Below are 24660 nucleotides of genomic sequence, written 5' to 3' on the forward strand. Positions count from 1 at the left end.
TTTATTTTCAATGCACACAAATCATTTTCAACATCAATGATGTTTTATGTACATTAATTCATCAGTTTAGCATTAGCTCCGACCTTTTTTCTTTGATTTTCCACTTTATTTACCCTTTTATTTTATATTTTATTTATTTATTTATTTCACATTAAAAAACTTCCCTTTCTAATGAAAAGTAGCAGAATGAAAAAAAGTCTTTTAATATCTGCCTCGTATTAAAAAAACATTGATCAAAAAAATCACGACATTCACGGTAAAAAAAAATAAAAATCTAATCCGTATATAATAAATGTGACCGTAAATATCTATTTATTTATCAATAGTTTTGTAGCTTTTCTACACATTTTTTTAAATATTGTTTTTATTTTTTATTACAGCCAGCACAAGCTTATTAATTAGATAATAATCATTAAATAATTGGACATTTCATGTGAATTACAATCTAATAAATTCCTAATAAAGGCATAAGTGCAGGTTTGAGTAGTTCTGGTGTTCATTTCTCATCTTCCGTCTGATTACACGCTTCCTTTACAACTGCTTTAAGGAGCTGTTTGTGTTTAGGTGATGACACACATCTGTTTCTTTTGTGCACATCTGCTCTGCTCAGCTGTGCACCTGTAAGCCCCGCCCCCTGGGCCTGCACTGACTGGCAGCCTGTGATCTCCAGTCTGGTCATTACTGAGCTAAAGTTCCCACGAGAACGACCCGACCGGACGCTGACGCTGCGTTTTACCTCTCACAGTCAGGAAGGCCACTGACGTTGTCTGTAATTTCTGGGTCTCTCAGGTGTGTTTTCAGGTTCTCACCGTTCTCCGACTGCCACCAGGTCTTTAGGCGGTTTGGAGCGAAGGTGGTGACTACGTTCTCGATGGTGTGGCTGGTCGGATTGTTCTCCTCATCGTACATCTTGCGGGAGTCACACATGAAGCATTTTTTCTCTTCCTGATGAACAGAATAAAGGATTCACAGTTCTAAGAATAGATCAGGTGTGTCAAACAAATTAAACAGAGCAAACAATTGCTCTAAACTTTAGACGAAAAAACACAAAACAAAACAAAACTGCTTTTACAGAAACGTTTTGTCAGGATGGTAACACACTGTGATCGGTACATCACTTCTGCTCCTTTGTTTCAAAAACTACAAATTCTGAACATTCATAATATAAATATTTCTCAAGTACGCATTGTTATGTATTCCGTATTATACGAAAATAGAAATCTCTTTAAAAATAAACTCACAGATTCATTCTTATTCAACTTGTCAAGCTCTCCATCTTCATCTTCCTAAATGTCTATCAAGCAGAAGCCAACTTGCATTAAAATATAGCAGCACTAAATAATGGAACAATTATTTACACCAACGGTAAGACTTTAAAATGCTACAAAAGATGTCTTAAGATCTTTGTGTTTAAATAGTTTGTTTGTTTTTTTGTATTATTCTGGTGTATTATTAAATATTGAGGTATTCACAAACCCTTTACAATCACTTATGTTTTTGATGTTATTTCATCCTTATTGTATGTTTAGTACTTTTTTTTAAAGTTCTGTTGTTTTTGTCTGTTCTTTATTGATTACAAATTAGGTAATGGTTTCAAATAAACTCATTGAGCTTTCTGCCTTTTCCTGCACTGTTTATTAAGCTTTTATGTAAAAATGATTATTTTATATATTGAAAAATAAATAAATAAATCATATTACAAGCAACAAAATGGCAAAGCATTCAAGTAAAATCATAATTTCTTTCCCTATAAAAGTTAACTCTATGTGGAACTATTCTGCAGGCCGGATTGGCCACTCGGACGGCCCAAATTTGGCCCCCAGGCCTTGACTTTGACACATGTGGCATTGACACTCACCAGCTTGTAAATGAACAGTTTAAATAGTGCTACTATACCACTTTGAATTTGTCATTAATTTCTCCTGCATTAATCATATATGCTTTATATACACAAGTTGTATATTTTCATTATATTGGCATATATATTATTTGTATTTTATCCGTAATACAATAATTGTTCATTATTCTTGTGTTAATATTGTCTTGGTCTTTATGTTTACTTTTCTTTACGTTTAAATCATGTATGTGTCTTTTTTTGTTAGTGTTTCTTTTCACATTGTGGTTGTAACCACTGTAACCAAAATCATTTCCCCCTGGGGTTATTAAAGGACTTCTGATGCTGATAAGGATGTTCATTTTAAACGCTAGTAGGTGAAATTCCTTTTCTTCCCCCCAATAATCCGTTCATCTGTACATCCTGCATCCATCCATTTGAGTGAGTGACAGAGCGAGTCTGTCCCTTTTGTAAAAAAACACCATTCACTCAAATGAACTTCGCTCAGACTGTGTGATAAGAGCAGAATAATAGCTATCACTCCCCCCCTCCACACAGACACAGGGCTGACATTGTGCACCACAGACAGAGCTCGTATTGTAGAGGAAAACGTCTAAACTCCCACTTGACAAGACTGAGAGCAGACGGCGTACATGTGCAAACTCTCTCTCAAACAGATACAATGTCATCTGTACAGGCTCGGCCAATAGTGCAGCTCTTCTTTCATTACCAATCACACAAAGGACTTTAGTATCTGCAGAAATGTAGAAACTATTGTGACGTATTTCATCGTGTATATGTATCCTGGCATTAGTGTTTTATTCTGTACGCCGGAAAGTTTTATTCTAATAAATCAAACATTTCACACTGTATAAAATAAACCTCTGTCTCCCATAAAAAACTCTCTCTGGATCATAGAAGCTGTTAGTTGGTGGAACAAATTAGAGCACGTACAATCAATTTTTCCTTAAAGTTAAATAATGAGTGAAGAACACAAAATGGTCAAATATAAAGATAGGAGTGGGTTTGAAGATGATGATAATGTGTGTTGGTTGATTTAGGGTTCAAAGCCCTTTAATAGAGGTTTTTTTTTTAAAAAAAACAAAGGTGCGGTGCATCATTTACATAAATAACTGCATTGTGCACAACTAAGACATCCACTTTGCACTAAAAAACAACAACTCTTTGGCAGTCACACTTCTGTCCGACCTTCAGTGGCTTATGCTTTAGCTTACCACCATCAGTATGACTGTGGTATGATTGTTTCAGTCGACTGTTGGTTTATGTTTCAGATAAGAAAGTGATTCACAAATTTTCTAACTTGCAAAATGCCAGACAAACATCTATAAAAGGCAAGGCCTGGTGAAATGTACAATATATATATATATATATATATATATATATACATATATACCGTCACAGTTATATATATATATATCAACTGTGACGGTGCATACTTGTGATCATAGGCGTTTCTGGCTATAGGCAGACTTTGCAGTTGCATAGCTGTTTCCAGTATCCATATACTGTACATGTAAAGTATTTGTTTTATTGGTGCGTTGGTCCCCATGTGTCGTTCCACACCTTTGTAATGAAACAATATACAGTAGTTGTTTTTTTTATTATTTTACTGACCCCCAAGCAATGGCACGAGGACCCCTGGAGTCCTTGGACTCCAGTTTGAGAACCACTGATCTGGAGTATATTACATAAAAAACAGATCCGCTTGTTTTTCTGTAGTATGTCAATATCTTTCCAGACTGAAATTCTGATTTAGTTTTAGTCATAGTCATTTGACTAAAATAAAATTTAGTTTTAGTCAAATGTTACATTTTAAAGGGCCCATGTTACCCTAAATAGACTTTTCTGTGCTTTAAACATCATAAAGTGCTATTAGGGCTTCATACACATGTTCCAAAGTGTTTTTCATTGATTCCCTCAATCGTTAGTTAGAGGGTGATTTGCTCCTTTCTTACTGCAGGGTGAGCCCAAACACCTCGCTACAATTTGATGACGCGTTCCTACTTTGATGACGAATTTGACGCGGCACTGAGCTGGAGAAGCCACGCCTCCAGGAAGCTCTCTGCCGTGATTGACATGTAAATAGACACACCCACGAAGGTGAGCATTTCAGTGTCCTTCGCACAGTGTTATGTATCTATTTTTACAGTCTATGTATGTACCGGTGAACGCCCCGCCCCCACGCTCTGTCTTATGTTTATAAAGCAGCATGAGCTCGGCTACGGAATAGGTGGGAGGAGGGCGGGCCATCCTCTAGCCATACGTCACCATGCGGGGAGGAGGAAGTCAGTGTCCCGTCTATAGACACGCCCACTCATGAATATACATAAGTCATATGCAAATCAGCTTGTTTGTGTAGAGCTGCTCAGAAAGTGACTTTTCAGAGGCTAAAACTCTGGAAAACATCCGAGTTTAGGAAAATAAACCTCAAATACTATGTTTTTAGAGTTCTTAGAACAAATGGAGATGGGTGAAAAATAGCCTGACATTGGACCTTTAAGGTGCGTTCAATCCAAACGCGACTACATGTCAATCATGGCGGAGAGCTTCCTGGAGGCGTGGCTTCTCCAGCTCAGTGCTGCGTCAGTTTCGTCATCAAAGTGGGAACGAGTCATCAAATTGTAGCGAGGTGTTTGGGCTCACCCTGCAGTAAGAAAGGAGCAAATCACCCTCTAACTAACGATTGAGGGAATCAATGAAAAAAACACTTTGGACATGTGTATGAAGCCCAAATAGCCCTTTTATCATGTTTAAATCACAGAAAAGTCTATTTAGGGTAACATGGGCCCTTTAAAATGTAACATTTGACTAAAACTAAATTGATGGTAACAGAAGGAGAAATTTGATGTCATAGTCGACAAAAACGATGTACATTTTTACTCGACAAAATGAACACTTTGTTTCATTGCAGATGTCTCACCTCCAGGTGCCCTACGATGCAGAAGCGCTCAGGCTGCAGGAGGCCACAGGTAGAGGAGGCGGTGAGTTTGTGAGCTCTGCCTATGAGCAGGTCACCTGTGGCCGGATAGCAGCTTCCCTCCCTGCACACATCAGCCAGGTCAGGCAGCTGGGCTGAGATGGAACACCATAGGACTGCTGCAAGAGAGGGAAATGGAAAACTTAGTGCAAACATCACAGTAGCATCACAAGGAATAAGTGTTGAAAGTGGCATCACTTTCAACACTTGGTCAAACAAAGTGGAAAGTTTTTTCCCATTTAGCTCCTAAACTCTCTTACACAGAGTGATGACTTGTTTTATGAGAGAACACTTTAATAGTTTGCATGTGGCTCTCATTACATGCGATCCTGAGGCTTCAAAATGAAAGTATAAGCATGGAGAAAAGCTACAAATCAGGAAAAAAAAGTGATTAAAACTCACCCAAAGTGGTTAGAGTATATATTAGGAGCGACATCTCCAAAAGTGTCTCATCTGCAGATTGTCACAGACGTTGATGCGCTCTTAGATCAGAGTGTGTGAAGCAATTGTCAGAAAAGAAGAGGGAGTTACTTGTCTGTGTGTGACTCCACCCTTTAACAGACAGGAAAACAAGCGCACCCTCTGCTGGTAGGTCTGTGAACATCTGCTTCAACATCTGGAGGATTTCACTGCTCTCTTTGCTCTGTTGTGTAATAATAACCATGTAAATATAATGAACCAAGGTGTATCCTATATTATGTGCAGATAATTACCTTTCATTTATTTTCCGATGAAACAATGGAACATTTATACTATTTTAACTATAAGTGTCTATACTTATGATTAAACTTACATTATGGGCTGTTTCCAAAATTGTACAATATTAATTATTCAAAAGTATGTTTGTTTTGTTTTTCTACATATGAATGGTACGGTGATAATATTTTAGATTTAGTTTACATTGTTTCACTTACGTAGAAAAATCACATTAATTAATTATTCTAATTAAAGACAAACACTAATCTGTCTGATTTTTAGATATATTCAAAGTTTGTTTTTGTTTTTTGTTTTTTTACGAGATTGAAAACTAAAATTAAATGTTTCCCAAGTTTATTTCAGTTTTTCTCCTATTTTTCTCATGCTTGTACCAAATGTGTTACCCATTTGGAAAATATGGAAATATATAAATGAATAAAAAAGATGCAATTTAAACAAACAAACATAGGACGGAACTTTTGCAGTTTGTGCCTTGTGCGAGGTCGGACTTAGTTTAAAGGTGCACCGGAAACAGCGTGAGGTTACAGCCTTGTGGGGACTCTTGTGTTTGGTAAGTCGGTACGGAACTCTTTCAGTTTTTGCTTTTTTTTTTTTTTTTACTAACCTCTGCATTTACACATCCTGAAGAATTGTTACTTACATTTGTTAATAATTCCAAGATAATAATTATAATACATTGATTTAATTAGAGTTAACGTCGCAATGACTTCGAGTGTAAAAATGTTTTTCTGCACCAAACTCCAGTCAAAAAGTGAGAAATTAACGACCTAACATTTAATATTAATTTTTGAGTTATTGCTTTCTCTAATTTATTATTACAATGTGAGAGGCGCACGAGACGAAAATATATAACATTCACGCACGTGCTTGATCCCTATTGATATAAGCCAAAAGATCAACTCCTAACCCTGCATTTTCATTTTTAAGAGAAAAAACCAAAACATTATTTAACTATCTGAGGTGAAAAAGTGTAAGTACGTGAAATTTTAGATATCTGCTGACAAACTTGTAATATTGTGTATAGAAACGTTGATGTTTAAGTAAGTGTTTAGTTTTTTAGTTGTTTTTTTTTTTTAGTCATTGGATTGAGTGTTGGGTAATGTTTCGCTTTTCTTGTGTTTTAGATTAAGGTCATTTTAAGTCTTCAGTCGTGTACCTTCAACTGAAGAAGATGTTAAGAAAAGCTTCGTCACAGGTAAGGCATAAACTCACCTTCTGCAATAGATTTCATGAAGAAAACCTGCTGATACACAAATGTGTTATCGCACACAAATGACAACATTTTTACATAAAGACCATCTAAATCAGAGGTGGGAAACTTCTATCACAGACTGGGGGCGGGGCCACAAAATGGTGATAGTCTGAATCGAGTGCCATATTATCAACTTGTCAGTATTTCTTTATAAAAGCAAATAATATCTGTCTGTCAGTTTGTCTGTCTGTGGCTCAACTATATCTGCTGTTCAGGGACAGACAGAGCTGAGACTTTCAACATGGCTGGGGCTTGGTTCAAAGCTGTGCGACGTCACATTTGTTTGTACTGTAATGCTACAGTTAATGAATAATTTCATAAAAATGTCTACCGTGAAGCAGAGTCACGTGTGCGCTCAGAGCCAATCACAGCACAGCTCCACTCCGGTGTGGGCCAGAGAGCTAGAGTGACATGTGCAGCCAGAGCCAATCGCTGAAGAGCTTGGGTAGCTACGTAAGCACGCACCAGACGTGCGCGCACACAGCCAAGCAGAAACATGAGTGAGAGGAAGATAGTTTAAGGTTTTTTCACAAGTTTTGAGCTCCTGTGGACTTCTCTTTTGAGAAAACTCACGTTTTGACAGTTTCTTATTTGGTGATTACGTTTCAAAATGTTTGTTTTCATTTTATTTTGAAATCGACACGGGTTACACAGGACGGAGGGTTAGACCGGAGAGGGGGTAGGACCGTCTTAGCAGCTGCACTCACACTGATATACTAGCAAAGCTCTCAAGTCTCACGCATTGGGGATGAGACACACATTTCAACCTGATGTGAGTCACTGAGTGGCTGCATGTGCGCGGCTGAAGTGCGTATGTGTGTGTGTGTGTGTGTGGGAGACCATGGAGGAGTAGCAAGTCTCACACACACACACCATGTTTCCTCTGGAGGTGTGAGCCACACACATGATTTATAGATGAAGTTATTGTCAGTCTGCTCACTAACTTACATTTGTTTGTATATTAATTACTAACCTTGGATGATAAGCACCCCAGCACTAAGAAATCTTAAATGCTAAATAAATTGTTTTATTTATTTGTGTGAATTTATGTCTTTTATTAGATTCTACCTAAACCGCTGCATTGGTGCAAACTTTATCAATTCATTATGCACATGTCCCAATTAAACCAGGGAAATAGCACACACTGTTTTACTGTGTGTGTGTTTGATTTTTTACAATATTCTGTTATTTAGTGAGTTTTTTTTGTCTGTCAACTTTGTGTGTTTTCCAGTTGTTTTTTGTATTTTGTCATTTTTCATCCATTTGTATGTCCTGAAAAATAATTATCATTTTGTGTATTTTTGTACACAAAATGTTTATAATTCATGTTTTTCTGTATTTTCCTTTCTTGTGCATTATTTAGTGTTTTTAGAGTAATTTTGTGCATTTTTCTTGTCCCGTATTTCTGTTTTCATTATGTGTACTTTCATTGGGGTCTGCACCAGTTACCCATCTCTGACCTACATTCTGATCATATTTTTTTCACCTCCAGTTATTACTCCTACTACTTATCATTCTTTTCATGTTTATTAGTTGTTTAGTTCTGAAATAATTATTGTTAAAATGAGATTGTATACTATTATACAGGAAGCTGCTTTCTTAACTTATTTATTTAGAATCTCTCTGTATTCGCAGGTCTTCAGACAGTTTGTGAGATACAATAGCGCTGATTCCAGCCTCGTCCTGGAAAGATGTGAGTCCACTTTATGCTGTAGACTCAATGCCCACTTCTTCATTTTTACATCTAGGTTTTTGGTTTGTTAGTTTTTAGCTTTAAAGCGTCACTTCGTGCTGCTTTTAATATTCTCTAAAAAGTCTGCCCTGGTGACGGTTGTTGTGATGGTGTTCGTAGCTATAAACCGTGTGCAGCTGTTGGGCCGAGTGGGACAGGACCCCGTGATGAGGCAGGTGGAGGGCCGTAACCCCGTCACAATCTTCTCCGTGGCAACCAATGAGACGTGGCGCTCTGGAGAAGGAGAGAACAACCCCACAGGTAGGACTAAGGAGGAGTCACTGCTGTATGTGGTGCATGTTAGCTCCAGTTTACCCAGTCAGACCTGTCACATTATGCTGAGACAGTTTGAATAAATCAGTGGGTTCTATGAGGGTGAGCTGAATGTAGCTGAAAGATGTTGGAGGTTTTTTTTATTTATTTATTTTTTTAGCTCTGGCACTTTAAGATGCAGTTTGTTTTGCAAATTTTTATTCATCTTGTCATTTTCATGGAGCTGTTTCTATACATGAGTAATAATTAGGGGTGTCCAAGTCCGATATTGATATTGGTCCGATATCAGCCAGAAAACAAATATCGGATTTTATCGGACTGCATCTGAAATCTCTGATATATTATATTTATTCAATTGTAGAATACTGTAGATGCTATGTTGAAGGTAAACATTTATGTAACTAATTGGTTTATAGTAAATAGGTCTGTTTTTCTCATATCTGCTGTTGCTGACTATTGTTCTCTGTTTGAGTGACATCACTAGATCAAGCCTTTTCTAACATTCCACACTATAAAATAAGTAATAAAAGTATGTATGATTTGTGCTGATATCGTATCATATCGGTATCGACCAACACTCAAGGCAGCAATATCGGTATCGTATTGTAAGTAATAAAGGTGTATCGGGACATCCAAAGTATAAATTACCAGGGAACCAGATTTTCAGTTTCAGAATTCCCCCAACTTCTATTTTAAGAGTTTACCGTTTCCATTTTGTTTCTGTTTCACCATTTTTCCATATTATGTTGATTTTACTGGCTGTTTAAACTTCCTTCATTTGTTCCAAACATGCTAAATGAGATTATTAGTCAACTGCTTTTATTAATGTTTTTATTCTTAGAATGACTTTGGGTTACACTGAAATCACGCGGGGATTACGTCACAAGAATTTTACTGGAAAAATAACATGGAAATGTATGTGTGTATTGCCTGGCATCTGACGATACGATTCATATCCCGATACATAGGTCACAATATGATATATCCCGATATTAAAGTATAAGGCTATTATTGCAATTTATTATTTATATATATATATATATATATATATTTATATATATATATATGACTAAAGAAAGAACTAATCTGTAAATGTGCACACCATGAGAACATTATGTATAAATATATTTTATTGGCATATTTTACACTCAAAACATTGGCTTTAACATGCAATTTAAAAAAAAAAAACAGCATGAAATCTGCCTGTGGCTTTTAAACCAATTTTGATTTTAGTGCAACTTAACTGAGGTATTTATGCCTAGAACAACAAATAAATGCAGAAAGTTAGTACTTTCTTTTTAGATTTTATTGGAAAAAAACACAAGCTGGTCAACATGCCCAGGTTTCAGCACTTCTTTGTGCAGTTACAATGTCTTCTGCAGTGGAAAAGACTTATTGGTTAAATAAAGGTTAAAAAAATTATTTGTTTTTTGCTAAAAAAAAATCGACGGATGCATTTAGAATCGATCCAAGAATCTCATGACGTAATATTGTCGAGTCGATTTTTTTCAACACTCCTAAAAATGTGTGATATGGTCGAAAAACATTTAAGTTTGTCATTTTTAACAAAGTCCTACGCAGTCCTATGTAGCACAAGATTTTGAGTGAGATTATGACCATAATTGGCGATATTGCTTGTGTAATACACTTAGTAGACATTTGTTTTAAGGAAAAATGTTTAAATGTGTAATATTTTCTCAAAACAATTCGTGGGGTATTTCTGTGATTTTTATTTTTTATTTATCTTGTTTCAGATTGCTTTTTCCATTTTAAAACATTAATTCTGAGTTTTTCGTCCTTTTTCTGAGTCCTACATTGCTAAATAAAGACTGCAGTATCTGTTCATTGCAGAGCAAACGCACATTTACGCCTTTCATCAAACAGAAAACCTTGCTTATGGAGAACATGCAGAGGCTTGAACCTGAAAATGTTAAATCTCTTAAGTGAACGAGACCCTGAGAATATTAAAGTTATAATATTGTTATGAGTTGGTCTGATGGGGAAGCATTTGTTACTTTATACTAAAACAGTTTTAAAATTGCTGCAGCTGACTTGTGGCCACTAGATGTCACCATAGAGTTAAAAATCATTTAACCTGTTTTCATTCTTGGTTCTCAAACATGAGAAATGCAATTAACATCTGGAGCAGCTGCAGCAGGAAGTGCCAAGTCTGTTTTTTTTTTTATTTTTGTGTTGAACCTTAAAAAATTAACAATTTGAATTCCGTTCACTCTACATAAATACTTTCCCAGGAATCGTTTGCTGTGCTTCATTTGTGGCTTTGTGCAGTAAACTGATGCCTGTGTGTGTGTGTGTGTCTGCAGGTGACATCAGTCAGAAGACAACGTGGCATCGTGTGTCAGTGTTCAAACCTGGGTTGAGGGACGTGGCCTACCAGTACGTGAAGAAAGGGTATGAACAGCATTTTGATTTTGGATTCATTTCACTTCAGTCTTTGGACATTAATGAAAAGCCAGACAGGCAGCCCTCTGGAGACATTTCTGCTAATATTATGTACCATTAAACTCAAGGCTGCAACAAACCATTTTTTAATCTAACCTAATCTAATCCTCCTTTAGCTTTTTTGTATTGCACAACGCAAACATAAAACAATCTGACAAAATAATAACACATGAACTTTTAAATAAGTATTAGCCTACTTAAATAAAGGTCTAATAAGCTACAATGTTTAAAGCTGGGGTACTTGATTTATTTTCTTTAATTAAAAAAAATTCTTATTAGCATCATGTAGTATATCGTAAAAGTAATAAATTCTGAAAAAAAATTGTATGTCTGCGTGCTGTCTGTGCCTTATAATTAATTATTTTAGTCAATAAAACCCCGGAAGACAAAATCTTGACGGTCACCCCCTCCAGCTCCAATCACTGGATTTAGAGAAAGGAGGCGTGAGCAGAGCCCACAAAGGAGCCTCCTCATTGGCTGCCGTGATATATAGTGAAGCACGTGCACGGTGCAAACTTGTTTTTAGTCTTAGACTAACTTTGGACACGCAAGTGGCTGTTTTCCTTCTAAACAGGTAATCTAATGTTCCATTTTTCTATATTTTGTGTGCATCCTTTTGCGTGGCGACGTGTTTTACCGGTAGTGCACGTTCAGCTCTCGTGCACTTCCGTGAGAGGAGGAGACTGGGAGGGATTATCGGAGTGGGGGGAGGGATTGAGGGTTCAAATTCTGCCATGCCCCTCTGTCATGGTTCAAGAATCAGGTAGTGCAGCTTTAAATAAACACAACCACAGTGTTTCAGTAATCTGCAATTAGATCCAAATTCTAAATTCAACAATGAAAAAATAAATAAATAAATGAAATGAATAATTTGACAATACACTTAAAGTGAAACACAACAACTTAATTTAGACATTTTGGCTATGATTTTGTACAATGCTTGTTGCTATGTTTTAACGCCAATATCTGTGTCCAACCACAAAATAATTTAATAACAAATACAGCTTCCTTTACGCATTAAGCAAAATAACACATCATTTTTAAATATTCATTTCCATCGATTTAGAATAGAATAGAATACGTCTTTATTGATCCCCAGAGGGAAAATTCACTTTTTCAGGAACACAATCAAAAGAGCAGACGGTAAGAAACAAATAAATACCAACATTAGATAATAGTGCAAACAGATATACACTTGAATAAACAAACAACAAAACCAAATCTGTGGTGACAGTTATTGTGCGAAACATTTTGATGGCATTGGGCACAAATGAACATCTGAAGCGTTCCATCTTGCATCAAAGACCATGATTTCCAAGGGCTTTATCAATAAAATCACTCTGTGATGGCATTAAAGCGTCACCAGTTGTTTTGCTGACCAGTTGAAGGAATGCACCTCTGGGTAAAGCGCTTCAGCCTGTGGGTTTTCATCAGTTTTGGTATAAAATTGGTATAAAACGCCTTCCTTCTTGTTATTTTTTCCTTCTGAAGCAAAGTTCTGAGGAAGTGTGGAGTGGTCCCACACCTTAGACACTCAGTCTGTTTCTTCTTGGTAAACTTAAGGGTCTAGTTAGCTAGCTAGCTCGCACTCATTTGACTGCTTCATGTTCCCTTGTGTAACCATGGCAACAGTTCAATAGCAGAAATAAATTATGGCAGTGATACTTCTTGAAAATGTATCCAGTTTGTCAAAAATTGCTAATCAGACCCCGTGGCTTTAATAACGCTAATTAAACGATGCATCAACGTATTTTCTGAATCTGTTTAATGGACCAATGGTTTCAGGCCTAATAGAGCCGTGACCTTTAACCTGCTGCTGATCACATGTGTAGGCTTGGAGTGATTTGTGTCCATGGTTAAATGTTAAATGTCCTTTCTTTCATCCAGGTCTCGTATTCTGGTGGAGGGTAAGCTGGACTATGGCGAGTACGTGGATAAAAACCAAGTGCGACGTCAGGCCACCACCATCATAGCAGGTCAGCTCAAATACAATTATCACTTCTCACTGTGGTTCATCTAAAAAGTCTGTTTTGTTGTTTTTTCTGCAGACAACATTATCTTCCTGAGCGACAGCGTTCGAGACAGAACCTGATGGTTTCCACCCAGACCATTGACACCGTAACCTTTTTTTGTATTTTCTTGTATAAACGAAGAGACTCGTGGTCACAGAGATAAAGAGTGACATCTGAATCAAACGTGTTCATCCATCCATGAAGCTTTTCAGCACTTACTGTACATGTTACCAAGTTTAGTGACTCCATGGGGAGGTTTCCAGGTTTGGTGCAAAATGTGACTTACATTATATTGATTTAGTTATAGATACTAACTTTAGCATGTTGGAGCTTTTCTAACTTGTTCTCCATATGATAAACTGAACTGTATCCAAAATGTTGTGTTTTTCTTTACAAAAAAATAAATAAAAAATATCTTTTTTATGAAAAGAGAAGTGGCTTCAGTCTGTCTATAAATCTTATTAAAACTCATTGGGCTGTCCAACAGCACGTTTTCACTTCTTTTTTAGTCTTGATACTCTGATTACAAACGGACTCCCACTGACCACACCCACCACTCACTTTATAACATAACCATGGAAACGATCAGTCACTAAACATGACTGCTGACCTTTTTATTATTGTGTCTACATATGTTTTTGTCCATGTGTTGTTTTTGGTAACACAATATTTCTGATTATTCGTGTTTCATTTATTTATTCATTCCTGGTGTGTGTTGTTATTGATCTTTAATTTTTTGCTACTATAGCAACCCAAATTTCTCCAAATATCTAATCTGGGTTTATCATGAATGTTCATGAGAAGAAAAAAAAAAAGAATAAGGTTAGTAAATGGACTTAAGCATATCTTGTAGTTGGAAATGTGATTTTTCTTACATTTAAAGCGTGTGGTTATAATCCATCTTTTTGCATTTTTTACTTTCGTAACAATATTTTTCTGATTTTGTAGTTTTTTTTAAATTTAATTGTTTAATTTTTATTCCATTATTTATTTCTTAAACATTTTTTTTTTTTTTTTTTTAAACATATTTTTGCGTTTTTATTTTTCAAGACAGCGTGCCTAAAATTTTTAACAATTGTCGCTCGTTTATCATAATTCGTGCCTTTTCATTGGCTGTTTTTGTGCCTACGGGGGCGGGATTAAACTTAAAGTATTCTTGGCCCAAAGGGACTGGACGTTTAAATTCTCATATCTTTTCTCATTGGTCAAATCATCTGTCGATCAAACGCCCCGTAAATTAAGATGACTTCTCATTGGCCGAGTGTCTGAATAAAGGCGGGGTTTAAAAGTTATTGGATTCAGAAGTCAGAATGCACATGCGAAGACTGGAAAGTGCGGTATTTCAAAATAAAGGCAATCGTAGAATTAATTGTGTGAAATATTCAATTTGTGTGAATAATTTTTATATTTATTAATTACAATTTACAGTTTGAAAAACGACTTAATTATCTCATTGCTCTCCTGTTTTATTGGACTTTTCCACTCCTTAAACAGACAACTGTCTGCTACCAATGATTATAAAACATTTGTTAGCTTTTTATTCTAGTTAAATGAATAAATGTATTTATCATAAAAATGTCCTTTAATGTAAATCTTTGTTTATGATAAATCAAGGGCTTTTGTACAATAGTTAGTTTCCATCAAACTGCATTAAAGTTTTTAAAATAATCTGCTAAAGTTTAGTTTATATGAGCTAAAATAGAATTTTAAAAAATTAATGATAAATGTATAATAAACTAATCATCCTATAATATGGTTGACTATTACATTCAAAACTCAGGATGTTCATATTTCCAAAACTTAGTCATAAAAGTCACAATAATAATAATAGTAATAACAATGGTAGTTATTAAAATTCATATTGGTTATCAACATATTTTGTTTCTTTACCCATTTTATTTTACTTTGCTGTTTCTGATATTTATTACAATTGTCTTGTTTTATAACGTGTCTTGAATAAAAGGTGCTTGTATTCAAATAAAATTATTATTCATATTATTAACAGAAATGCAAATAATAAAAATTGATTTCACATATGACTCTTTGTAGTAATTACATGTTACCAATATTGTTCACACTTACATTAGCACTACTACTATATTCAAACTATCACCAAATAAATTTATTTCAGAACTACACACAACAACTGGAACTTTGATATGGACTTTGTATACTTTCTTTTATTTTGAAGTTTAAGGCCGGAAACGCTTCATTGTTATTGTAAATCTTTCAAACTGGAAACACAAACATTGGAAACTTTTCTCTCTGGAGCTCTCAGCTGTTTTTTTATTTACAGTAGAGTGCCTTTTACCCGCACCGTGGACGCTCCGGTACATTTAATGGACGTTTATTGACTGAAATGTTGACGTTATTGTAGAAGAAGCGGTGAGTTTCAGTGAGATTCGGAGTGTGTGTGTGTTTGACTGTGACTGTGTGACTCCGCCCCCCTGCATTCCTGTGTGTCTGGCTCTGAGGAAGAGGAGGAGGAGGAGGAGGAAAGGAAAAAGCTGGAGATCCTACTGGAAAGTGTCTGTAGACCCTGAACCAAACAGATGAGATGATCCACTACCAGTCTGACTCTGAGTGAGTTATTCCTACGAAAAAGAAAGTTTTTGTGATTTTTTTTTTTTTTTTTTTTAATCTGTAGTTGGAGCTACAGTGGAGAAGTGGATTGTGATTCTGGATAGATAAATAAATAGGTAAATAAAAGAAAAAAAGAGTTTTCTCCAAAGCCATGGAGATCCTGGACAGCAGTGAGCCTTTCCTCCACTGGGACAGGAACCTGAGCGAGCTTTCTGAGGCCGGAGACATGGACTGTGTCCTCTACAACAATGTGAGTCAAACATCAGAGATGGAACAATAAACTGTAACTGGTCCACAATGAGTCCTCTATCACTTACCATCATAGCTGATCAGTCTCTGTCTATGTGTGAGTTGTACCTTGCTCTCCATTCATGAGTGGAGCCTTGGGGTCCAGGATGCAGCAGGTTTGAGCTGCCATTGACTATATGGTGTTTACTTAAAGACTTCAGTCGTGTGTAAAGTTGCACTTTGCTTCTTTTCACAACTTTGTTTAATAGATTTCCTGGAACTTTTACGAACCTTAAATCTTGAATTGATCTGTTAGATCAAAGTTAATGGTTTTGTACATTTTGCAGACGTGAATTTATGGATACTACTTTTCTTTGCAGCTGGGTTTTTTTTAAAATGTTCATGCACTTAATATGGAGGCAGATTTGTGTCTTTTGCTCAAATGTTCAAATGCAAATATTTGGGTCCCAAATATTTTTTTTTTTTTTTTTTTGCGTTTAACCACTTTTTTTTAATTATTTCATTGAAAATATCAATTAATAAGAATCAGAAGTATTTCATTTATTGCAGGGGGAAATTACTTGCGTTACAGAGGCTTAAGAAAGGCTTAAGAAATAAACACTAAACAAAGAAAGAGAAAGAAAAACATACATAATTTAGTAAATGACTCTTAATAAAATAAGGATTAAATACAACAAGGTCACACGTTACAGGAGAAGAAATATACATTATAAGAATAATACAAATGTACAAATATAATACAGATATATACAACCATCAAAAGCTGTCAGGTTACAGTGATATACAAAAAGACAAATCTACCGCTATAGCTTTCCATAAGAACAGTATTGTTACAAGTTTGATGCAGGGACACATATTACATTTTTTTGTGCAGAAAAAACGAGTTTGATATTAATCATCTTTACTTCTGCAAAATTGTGAGGGAGAAAAAAACCCTTTTTGATCATGCATGGTTTGGTTTTACTTTCTCCAGTTTACGTTCAATAATTTAAAGAAATACTTGGTATTTTATTGGAGTTAAACCTATGACCTTGCTCTGCACGTTTAGTAATCTAAGATAGGAGTCAGAATTACCAGATTATGTTCAGAGAATAGTTGGGGAAATAAGATACAATCTGCAAAATCAGTGACCCGGTTTGTTTGTGCAGTGTTTTTTAGTTACTGTTGTCAACCTAAAGTATAAACCTTCTTTAATGTTTCCAACCAAACATAAGCTTTAGATTCATGAAGAACATTTAATCCAGTGTTTGCAGATGTGCAGAATTAAAATGACCACTTTATGACAGCATTTGTAATTCATGCATTTATTCAGACACATAAAGAAGAAGGTTACAACTCATTGTTGATGGTATAAGAAGATGAATTTGACTTAACTCATGACATATTCAGAGTAAATACACATGGCATGCTGCTACAGCTGGTATCGTTTTGGTCCTTGCAAACACTTGTATCGTGCTGTCCTTATCTTTATACACTGTTAAGTGAACTAACACACACACACACACGTGCAGAATGCCTTTGGTGTAACTTGATGTACTCAGTGTTTTTAAGGCCTTCACTTATGTAATTTGAAGTGTGTGTGTGTGTGTGTGTGTGTGTGTGTGTGTGTAGGAGAGTGAATGAGATGGAGAAAGTGAGAGCCTACAGTGTTTGCCTGAGTGCGTGTGTGTCTGTGTGTGTGTTGGTAACAGGAGGAGCTCCTACTTGGTTTACAGGGTAAAAATCCAGCAGGCGTACCAGGAAGTGAATCAGACACTGGTTGTGTTAGTAACTATGTTTATGGTCACTTCTATACACAGTTAAGCTAATAAAGATCTACTTTTATTCGTTAAATATACAAAGTGTCTATAGTTCTGGACCTGAACCTCAGACAAACCTGACTATAGTGCCAGCACTTCCTGTTAGGATGGCCTAGTGGTCTAGGCGCTAGACTCAAGGATTTTTCCTTCCGCCAATGTGGGTTCAAATCCCACTTCTGACATATGTTTAACACAGCAATTTACACCTTTAAAAATACGAGAAAAAAAAAAGAATCATTTTAGGTTATTTCCTGGGTTAGGGATAGGGTTAGTGTTAAAATAAAACTGACGGAACTATAGCTAGAAGGACACGGGTCCGGCAGTGACGGAACTACTGGCATTCGGCTTACTGCGTACGCATGCGCACAGGAAGTGCCGGAACAATAGTCCGGATTGTCTGAGGTTCGGATCTGGACCAATAGCAACAGCCTTAAATATATGTAGACGCTTCCATTTTCCGTGATTGTAGAAAACGGACGGAAGAAATGGAAATTATAATATTGTTATTATTATAATTCTTATTTTCTTTTTAAACACAAATAAGCAGAAATTCCAATATTATAGGGAATATACCCCCACATGCATGTTTGGGGACAATATCGCGCATTTACCCGCATTTTTTTTTTTTACCGTAAACTAGTACTCAGAGAAACAAAAAAGTCAGTTTCATAATAAAATATGACGTAATGTACAAAAGTTTGTCTGCTGAAATAGTAGCTATACGACATGGACTAAACCCTTAACGACATATTTTAGGGACAATATCACGCATTTACACGTAATTTTTCCATCGTAAACTGGTGGTCAGAGAGACAGAAGTTTCCATTTTAGTGCAAAATATGACGTGAAATGATGAAGTTTACCTCCTGAAATGGTAATAGCTATACGACATGGACTAAACCCATAACAGCATATTTTAGGGACAATAATACGCATTTACACACAGTTTTTTTTATTGTAAAACAGGGAAAACTTTAGCGAACAAAGACATCAAATCTGGCGCAAACTCTTGCGTGATTTCAACGTGTGCACAAATACAACAGAGAAATATGAAATTAATAACAATTGTTAACTTAATTAATCATATTAAGAAGGTTTGGCACGATTTTCAGGACGTTTAAAAGCCTGTAATAACATCTGAAATGAGGAAAAAAAGGTTGAAAAGGTTCAACTCTGACTGAAACGTAATTTGGGAAATATTGAAACGTAAAGTCGTAGCCTCTATAATATGAATACACATACACACACACACACACACACACATTCCAGCTGTGAGTGGAGGCCCTTTAAAGAAGACCTGAGGCAACAGATCTTTAAAAGCTGCAGCTGAACCAGGAAATCTAACACATTTTTACAAACCGGCTCATACACTTTTTTATTTCCTTTATGTCAAAAATAGAAAACAAGTTGTTTGCTCAACAATCTACACAACTATCAAATAATGGTTGTTTCCTCTTCCTGTTGTTGTTGAATAACATCCTTTAAAACCCACAATTTTACCAGTAGAACAAAAACTAAGCATGGTTGGTTTTAATAGTGGTTGACGTGTACAATATTAAATTAGTTTTGGATTAAAATTGTTGAGCTATTATGCCTTTTTTGTACACCCATTATAAGTCTGTTTACTACTTCTTATTGATAGCATTTTTAAATTACACAGCTACACAGCTGTAGGCCTTTAGTTTGAGATAAATAATACAAACAATATACAGAACAAAGTACAATCAAATATAAACATTAATGCAAAAATGTCAATAGCTTCTAAAGACCAATTATATAAAATGAAATCAAAATGAACAGTAACTGATTCCACTGTCCCTATTTCAAATTAAAGCCCCTGGTTACAAAATAAAGGTCCTGTTGCACTTGATTTATGTTTTGTGTACGTTTGCTTTTCCTATTTGCGTCTGTGTTATTTGAAGTACGTACAGTATGTGCACGGTCGGGTTTGCCTTCTTTTCTGCATCAACACTGAAGGCGACTTTATTTTTAGATCAAAACTCTAAAACTTAATGACTTACATGCCAATATTACTCAATCAATTTCTAGTAAATTATTTATGTGAAGCAGAGAATTTTCCAATCATGCCAACAGTAGTTTTCCTCCGACGCGACACATTTTTTAATGACTATGACAATTAATTTAAAAAGTTTTAGGAAAAGCCAAATTGCTAAAGTGGCTGAAATGACAAGAATACATGACATATATGACTTCAATGTTCATTTATAAATGATCAATTATTGTTGCTAAGGATATATTGTGGTTGAGGAGAGCATATAAAACAGATACGATGATCCATCTCGGTCTACTCCAAAGTAAACACAAGGAATTACAGAAAAATACTGTAAATTACACAAAAAATACGACAAACAATCCACAAATAATTATGGAAAAAATACACAAAACAACCGCAAAATTATTACAGAAAAACATACCAAAGTACAGAAAAATACACAAAGCAAGACCAAATTATACAAAAATTGTTACAAAAAATTTAAAATTTACAGAAAAGTATGCAAAATTACACAATAATGATTACAAACAAAACATACAAAGTTCCGAAAAAATAAAAGAACAGCAAAATTACAATAAACGCTTACAAAAAACATAAAAAGTATGAGAAAATACACCAAACAAAAAAAAAAAACACATTTACATGGATGTACACAAAAGGCTAACAAAAAATATATAGAATTACATGTTTTAACGATCAGATTTTTCTAAATTCTGACATGAATGATGTTAATGGGGTCCTCGGATCAGACAGTCACACTTTTGTGGCCCCCGCTGTGATAAAAATTCCTGATATAAACCATACGTGTGAGCCTCTGAAGGCGGTACTTGTGATCTGATGTGTCATGAGTAAAGACCAAGCACCCCTAAAATAGTACCGGAGCCCTGGCTGGTACCATGTGGTGAAAACGTGACATTTGTGTGTTTATGTATGAGGGAGTGGGTGGGGGATGCCTGAAAAAGAACGCAAACAAGACTGTAGTGTTTGAGTGTGGACTGGAGCAGCTTGGGAAGCAGACTGGAGTCTTTGTTGTGTTGCTCAGTATGAAGCGGTTCTCAGTCAGGATCCCTCACTGCCTTGCTAACGTGTGGGATTCTCACCCTTGGTGCCTGCCTCTCCCAGCGGCCTGACGTTTCCTTCCTACGTCCCTTTTGTGTCATACATTCTTTTACTTTCAAGTTCCTCAGGTTGTGGAATAATGACGCTCGACCTGTTCGAAGGTGGAGGCTCAATTTCTTTTTTTGTCCTTTGTGACAATCCCTCAGTGGCGTACAAACAGTATGTGTGTATTAACAATAGATATCTCAGGTCTTTGTACATTTTTTTCGAGGAGGGACTATGCAGCCTAGAGGTGAAATCTAATTATAGGGCAAAAAACAACCTTCGTCATGAGCTACAATACAGTATGATCTTAAGAGGGCCTGAGCCATAAAATAATAATTTACAAACAAACTCATCTTTTAATTTATGGGTCATTCTATGTCATTTAAAAAAAAAAAAAATTTCCAATTATTCCATGGTTATCCAATAGGCACACTGTAAATTTTTAGTTTGAACTAAATAATATTTTTTGAGATATGGACAATTTAGTGAGGGGGGTATATGTTGAATTTTCTTATTTTTCTTCCATTTCAGTTTCGAATATCTCAAGAAATACGTCACTTAGGAAACTAAAATATGGTATAGTAATACAGCTCCACCTACTTTCTCAGAATATGCATAAATATCTGCTATACATTCTATCTGGTGGACATGCCAGCCACTCAAAATTGGAAAAAAGTTTGTCCAGGTTTGGGACTGGAACATGTTTGGGCCTTCAGTAAACAACTTTCGATAAACCTCAGCTCCCTGTAATATGATCAGCTTTGAGCTATGAACATAGACTGTTCACATCACTAATGATTAGTCACATATATGCATTGGTTCTTGGGTGACAGTCTCTTGAAATCCAAAAATGTGGGAATGTCAGAAAAAACATCTGATCTCTGTTTTAATTTATAGTTTAAAGGTTACTCTTTCTCTTTCTTGGGATAAAACACATTTTCTTTTATTTTGGACCCCAACTTTGGGTCAATTTCACCACTCGCGAATATTAAAAATCCTTTACATGAGACCAGTGTAACTTGCCTCTGTGTTTTTTAATCATTTGTTGTTTACACAGAGGATTTTAACTTCTATCAAGATATTAGGCTCTAGATCAAACATAGGCAACTGGTGGCCCAGGGGCCACATGCGGTCCATACTTGATTTTGACTGGCCCCTGAAGTTAATGCACAAAATGCAAAATGAGTTAAAGACATAAAATATACACTAGACCACATAAATACACAAAATGACTCTAAAAACACATAACGGCATCCCAAAAAACAAAAAAATGAATACCAAATGAGAGAAAAATTATAAAACAACACAACGACAACTAAATATGCTAAATGACTTTGAAAACACACATAAAACGACAGTAAAAACACACAAGACAACAACAGAAAGCGCAAAATGTGATTTTTTTTTTTTAACAAGAAACAAAGCAAAACAAGGAATTACACCAAAAACACATGAAATGACAACACAAATGTATTAGTCTTCCCTGTGTTTATGTCCATATTGGTTATTATATTCTAAATGCTGACATGAATGTTGATATGATGTGGCCCTCAGATTAGAAAATCACTTTTTTTGTGACCCCGTTATGATAAAACTTGCTCATCTCTGCTCTAGATTCTCACACAACGTTTGTCAAAAATATAACGGACAGAGGTAGTTTGGCCTGTTTTATCCACAAAGGATGTAGAGACTTTTAAGCATTAGCAGCAACATCTTTTTCTCCTGACTTGGCATTAAACCGAGCACACGCTGTACTCTCTGTTCACAGCAGAAGACACTGAAGTACATTTAAATATTAGATCTGCAAATGCTCAGCTTACGTAATTCATGGCATGTCTGCAGATGTGTACGCACTGTTTTCCAACATAGGTCATAACACAGATTTTAATACGCATGCTTGCATTCATGACAGTCAATCAGGAGGATGAGAGGTGAGCTGTCAGTTAAAGCTTTTAAAAAAACTGTGTGTTCACGGTGCAGAACCTGTTCACCGTTGGGGCAGGGCATCCTGCTCTGGGGTGGCCCTGCTCTTGCTCCTCTGAATGAGCCGAATGTCCACTGTTATGGCAATTATCTGACACCACCATAACACCAGTGTGAGGTAGGAAGGAAACGGTCATTGAGGGCACATTTAAACACACACACACACACACACACACGCATTATCAAACTAAAGCATAAAAGATAACAGTGCATTAGAACCAGTCACATTTCAGAGCCAGTCAAAGGTCAGGAGACTTCACAGACCTACACACGACACACGTGCTTGTTCTACATGTGCTATGATGACACCCGGGAAGGCTGCCCTCTGTGATAAAGGTGTATGATACTAATGCACACTGTGTGATTAATGTGTAGGTGTGGTGCTGGATCTTCCGTTTGTGCTTCACTTTGTACCTACAAATTAACTGAGGCAAAACAGAGACTTGGATTTCAGACCTAGTCCAGATAGGTTCAAGTCTTAAAAACCAAGGGTTCTGAAGGACCTAGGTCCTGCATGCTGTAATGCCTTTCTGCTCTCAGACACCTGATTGTCATTGATAAAGCTTATCAGACGCTCCTAAGTGCAGGATAATCTTTGGATTCAGGCCTTTCAGGATAATAGATCATAGTTGCCTTTCCGGCGGTTCTTCTTTACCACGGGTGTCAAACTCATTTTAATGTGTGACATTGTGCAAACAAATTCATTAAGGGTTTAGTCAGTGTCATTTGGCCATTTCCATTTCAGATGGTGAAGTCCCTCATATTGCATCATATATTCTGTGAGATTTTGCACATTTTGATATTTCCTTCTCTCTAACCAACCATTTATATAGAGAAGTTGTGTGGAAATATGTGATAATCTGCCAAAACATGCATGTGAGGCTATATTTAGTGTCATATTGCAAGTTTTGCTCCATTTGACCTAAATGATCCTAAATTTTTTAGGTATTACCATTTCCGTTTCAGAAGGTGAATTTCGTATTATTTGTCCGTTTTCCTGATCACAAATAATTGGAGGCCCTAGACTTTTCTCTGGGGCCTTTGGTTCACAGTCCCTATGATGGCTAGAATCCAGTTTTGTCATCCTCTTGAGGTTTACGTGGCACTGCCAAATGAGATTGGAACCCATGGTTGGTGCATAGCTCACAAAGACATTATATTGTTTGTCTTTGGTTTGGTTTGAGAGTCCACCAGAATGTGCTGGATGTGGTTGTGCCTCCCTATATTTGGGTGCTTTGCTATCAATACGTTTGCCATAACTCCATGTTCACTTGGCTGCATCTAACTCTTCTGAAAAATACCTTTAAGCTAAAGTTTCACATACTAAAAAGAAGATTCCCCCTGATCTCTTGATGTGATTGGTAGGTTGATATAGAAAATGTTTAATGGAAGCCTTTTATGGCTTTAGAAAGTGACAGTGGTGTTCATGTGGTGCACACATGGAAGATGAGCCTTCTCTTCCCAAAATCTGATGCAACTTTTCTTCCAACTCTGAAAGCATGCATCAGTGTGTGGCGGGCTGTCGGCCGTTTGAGCAAAGGTAGTCATCAGTGTGTGAGGGACCATTACGACAATCCACTGGAGCCTCTACTCTCCAACGCAAAACTAAATATACCCCAAGTCTGCCTTTTGGTTTGTCTCTCATTC

The 24660-nt window shown here is 36.2% G+C and overlaps 3 protein-coding genes across 5 annotated transcripts in view; 2 read left to right on the forward strand and 1 right to left on the reverse strand.

The window, feature by feature from the left end:
* Positions 1-5376, reverse strand: part of LOC114464991 (laminin subunit beta-1-like) — a 58880-nt gene extending 53504 nt beyond the window's left edge. The window contains exons 1-3 of one of the 2 annotated variants that reach the window (XM_028449689.1): positions 5235-5341; positions 4776-4948; positions 810-945 (exon numbers count right to left, since the gene is read on the reverse strand). In XM_028449689.1, coding sequence (XP_028305490.1) covers positions 810-945; positions 4776-4948; positions 5235-5268 — 343 coding nt within the window. In that variant the 5' untranslated portion in view covers positions 5269-5341. Of the gene's footprint in view, positions 1-809; positions 946-4775; positions 4952-5234 lie in introns of both variants that reach the window. The other variant, XM_028449688.1, reaches the window with a different exon arrangement.
* A 653-nt stretch (positions 5377-6029) lies between these two features.
* Positions 6030-13712, forward strand: ssbp1 (single-stranded DNA binding protein 1). 2 transcript variants are annotated; one of them, XM_028450256.1, is made up of 7 exons: positions 6030-6099; positions 6674-6744; positions 8437-8494; positions 8654-8794; positions 11131-11218; positions 13157-13245; positions 13318-13712. In XM_028450256.1, exons 2-7 carry the CDS (start codon positions 6721-6723, stop codon positions 13359-13361), a joined length of 444 nt encoding a protein of 147 aa, XP_028306057.1. In that variant the 5' UTR covers positions 6030-6099; positions 6674-6720; the 3' UTR covers positions 13362-13712. The 2 variants fall into 2 exon arrangements, with proteins under 2 accessions (XP_028306057.1, XP_028306058.1); XM_028450257.1 differs by having other exon boundaries at positions 6054-6107.
* Positions 13713-15520: 1808 nt separating this feature from the next.
* The window catches only part of creb3l2 (cAMP responsive element binding protein 3-like 2), a 39797-nt gene continuing 30657 nt past the window's right edge, over positions 15521-24660 (forward strand). The window contains exons 1-2 of the mRNA XM_028451250.1: positions 15521-15666; positions 15929-16114. Of these exons, the coding sequence (XP_028307051.1) occupies positions 16016-16114 (99 nt within the window). The 5' untranslated portion in view covers positions 15521-15666; positions 15929-16015. The remainder of the gene's footprint in view (positions 15667-15928; positions 16115-24660) is intronic.

The sequence above is a fragment of the Gouania willdenowi genome, chromosome 6 (genome assembly GCF_900634775.1).
Source record: "Gouania willdenowi chromosome 6, fGouWil2.1, whole genome shotgun sequence".
In the NCBI taxonomy this organism is placed as follows: Eukaryota; Metazoa; Chordata; class Actinopteri; order Blenniiformes; family Gobiesocidae; genus Gouania; species Gouania willdenowi.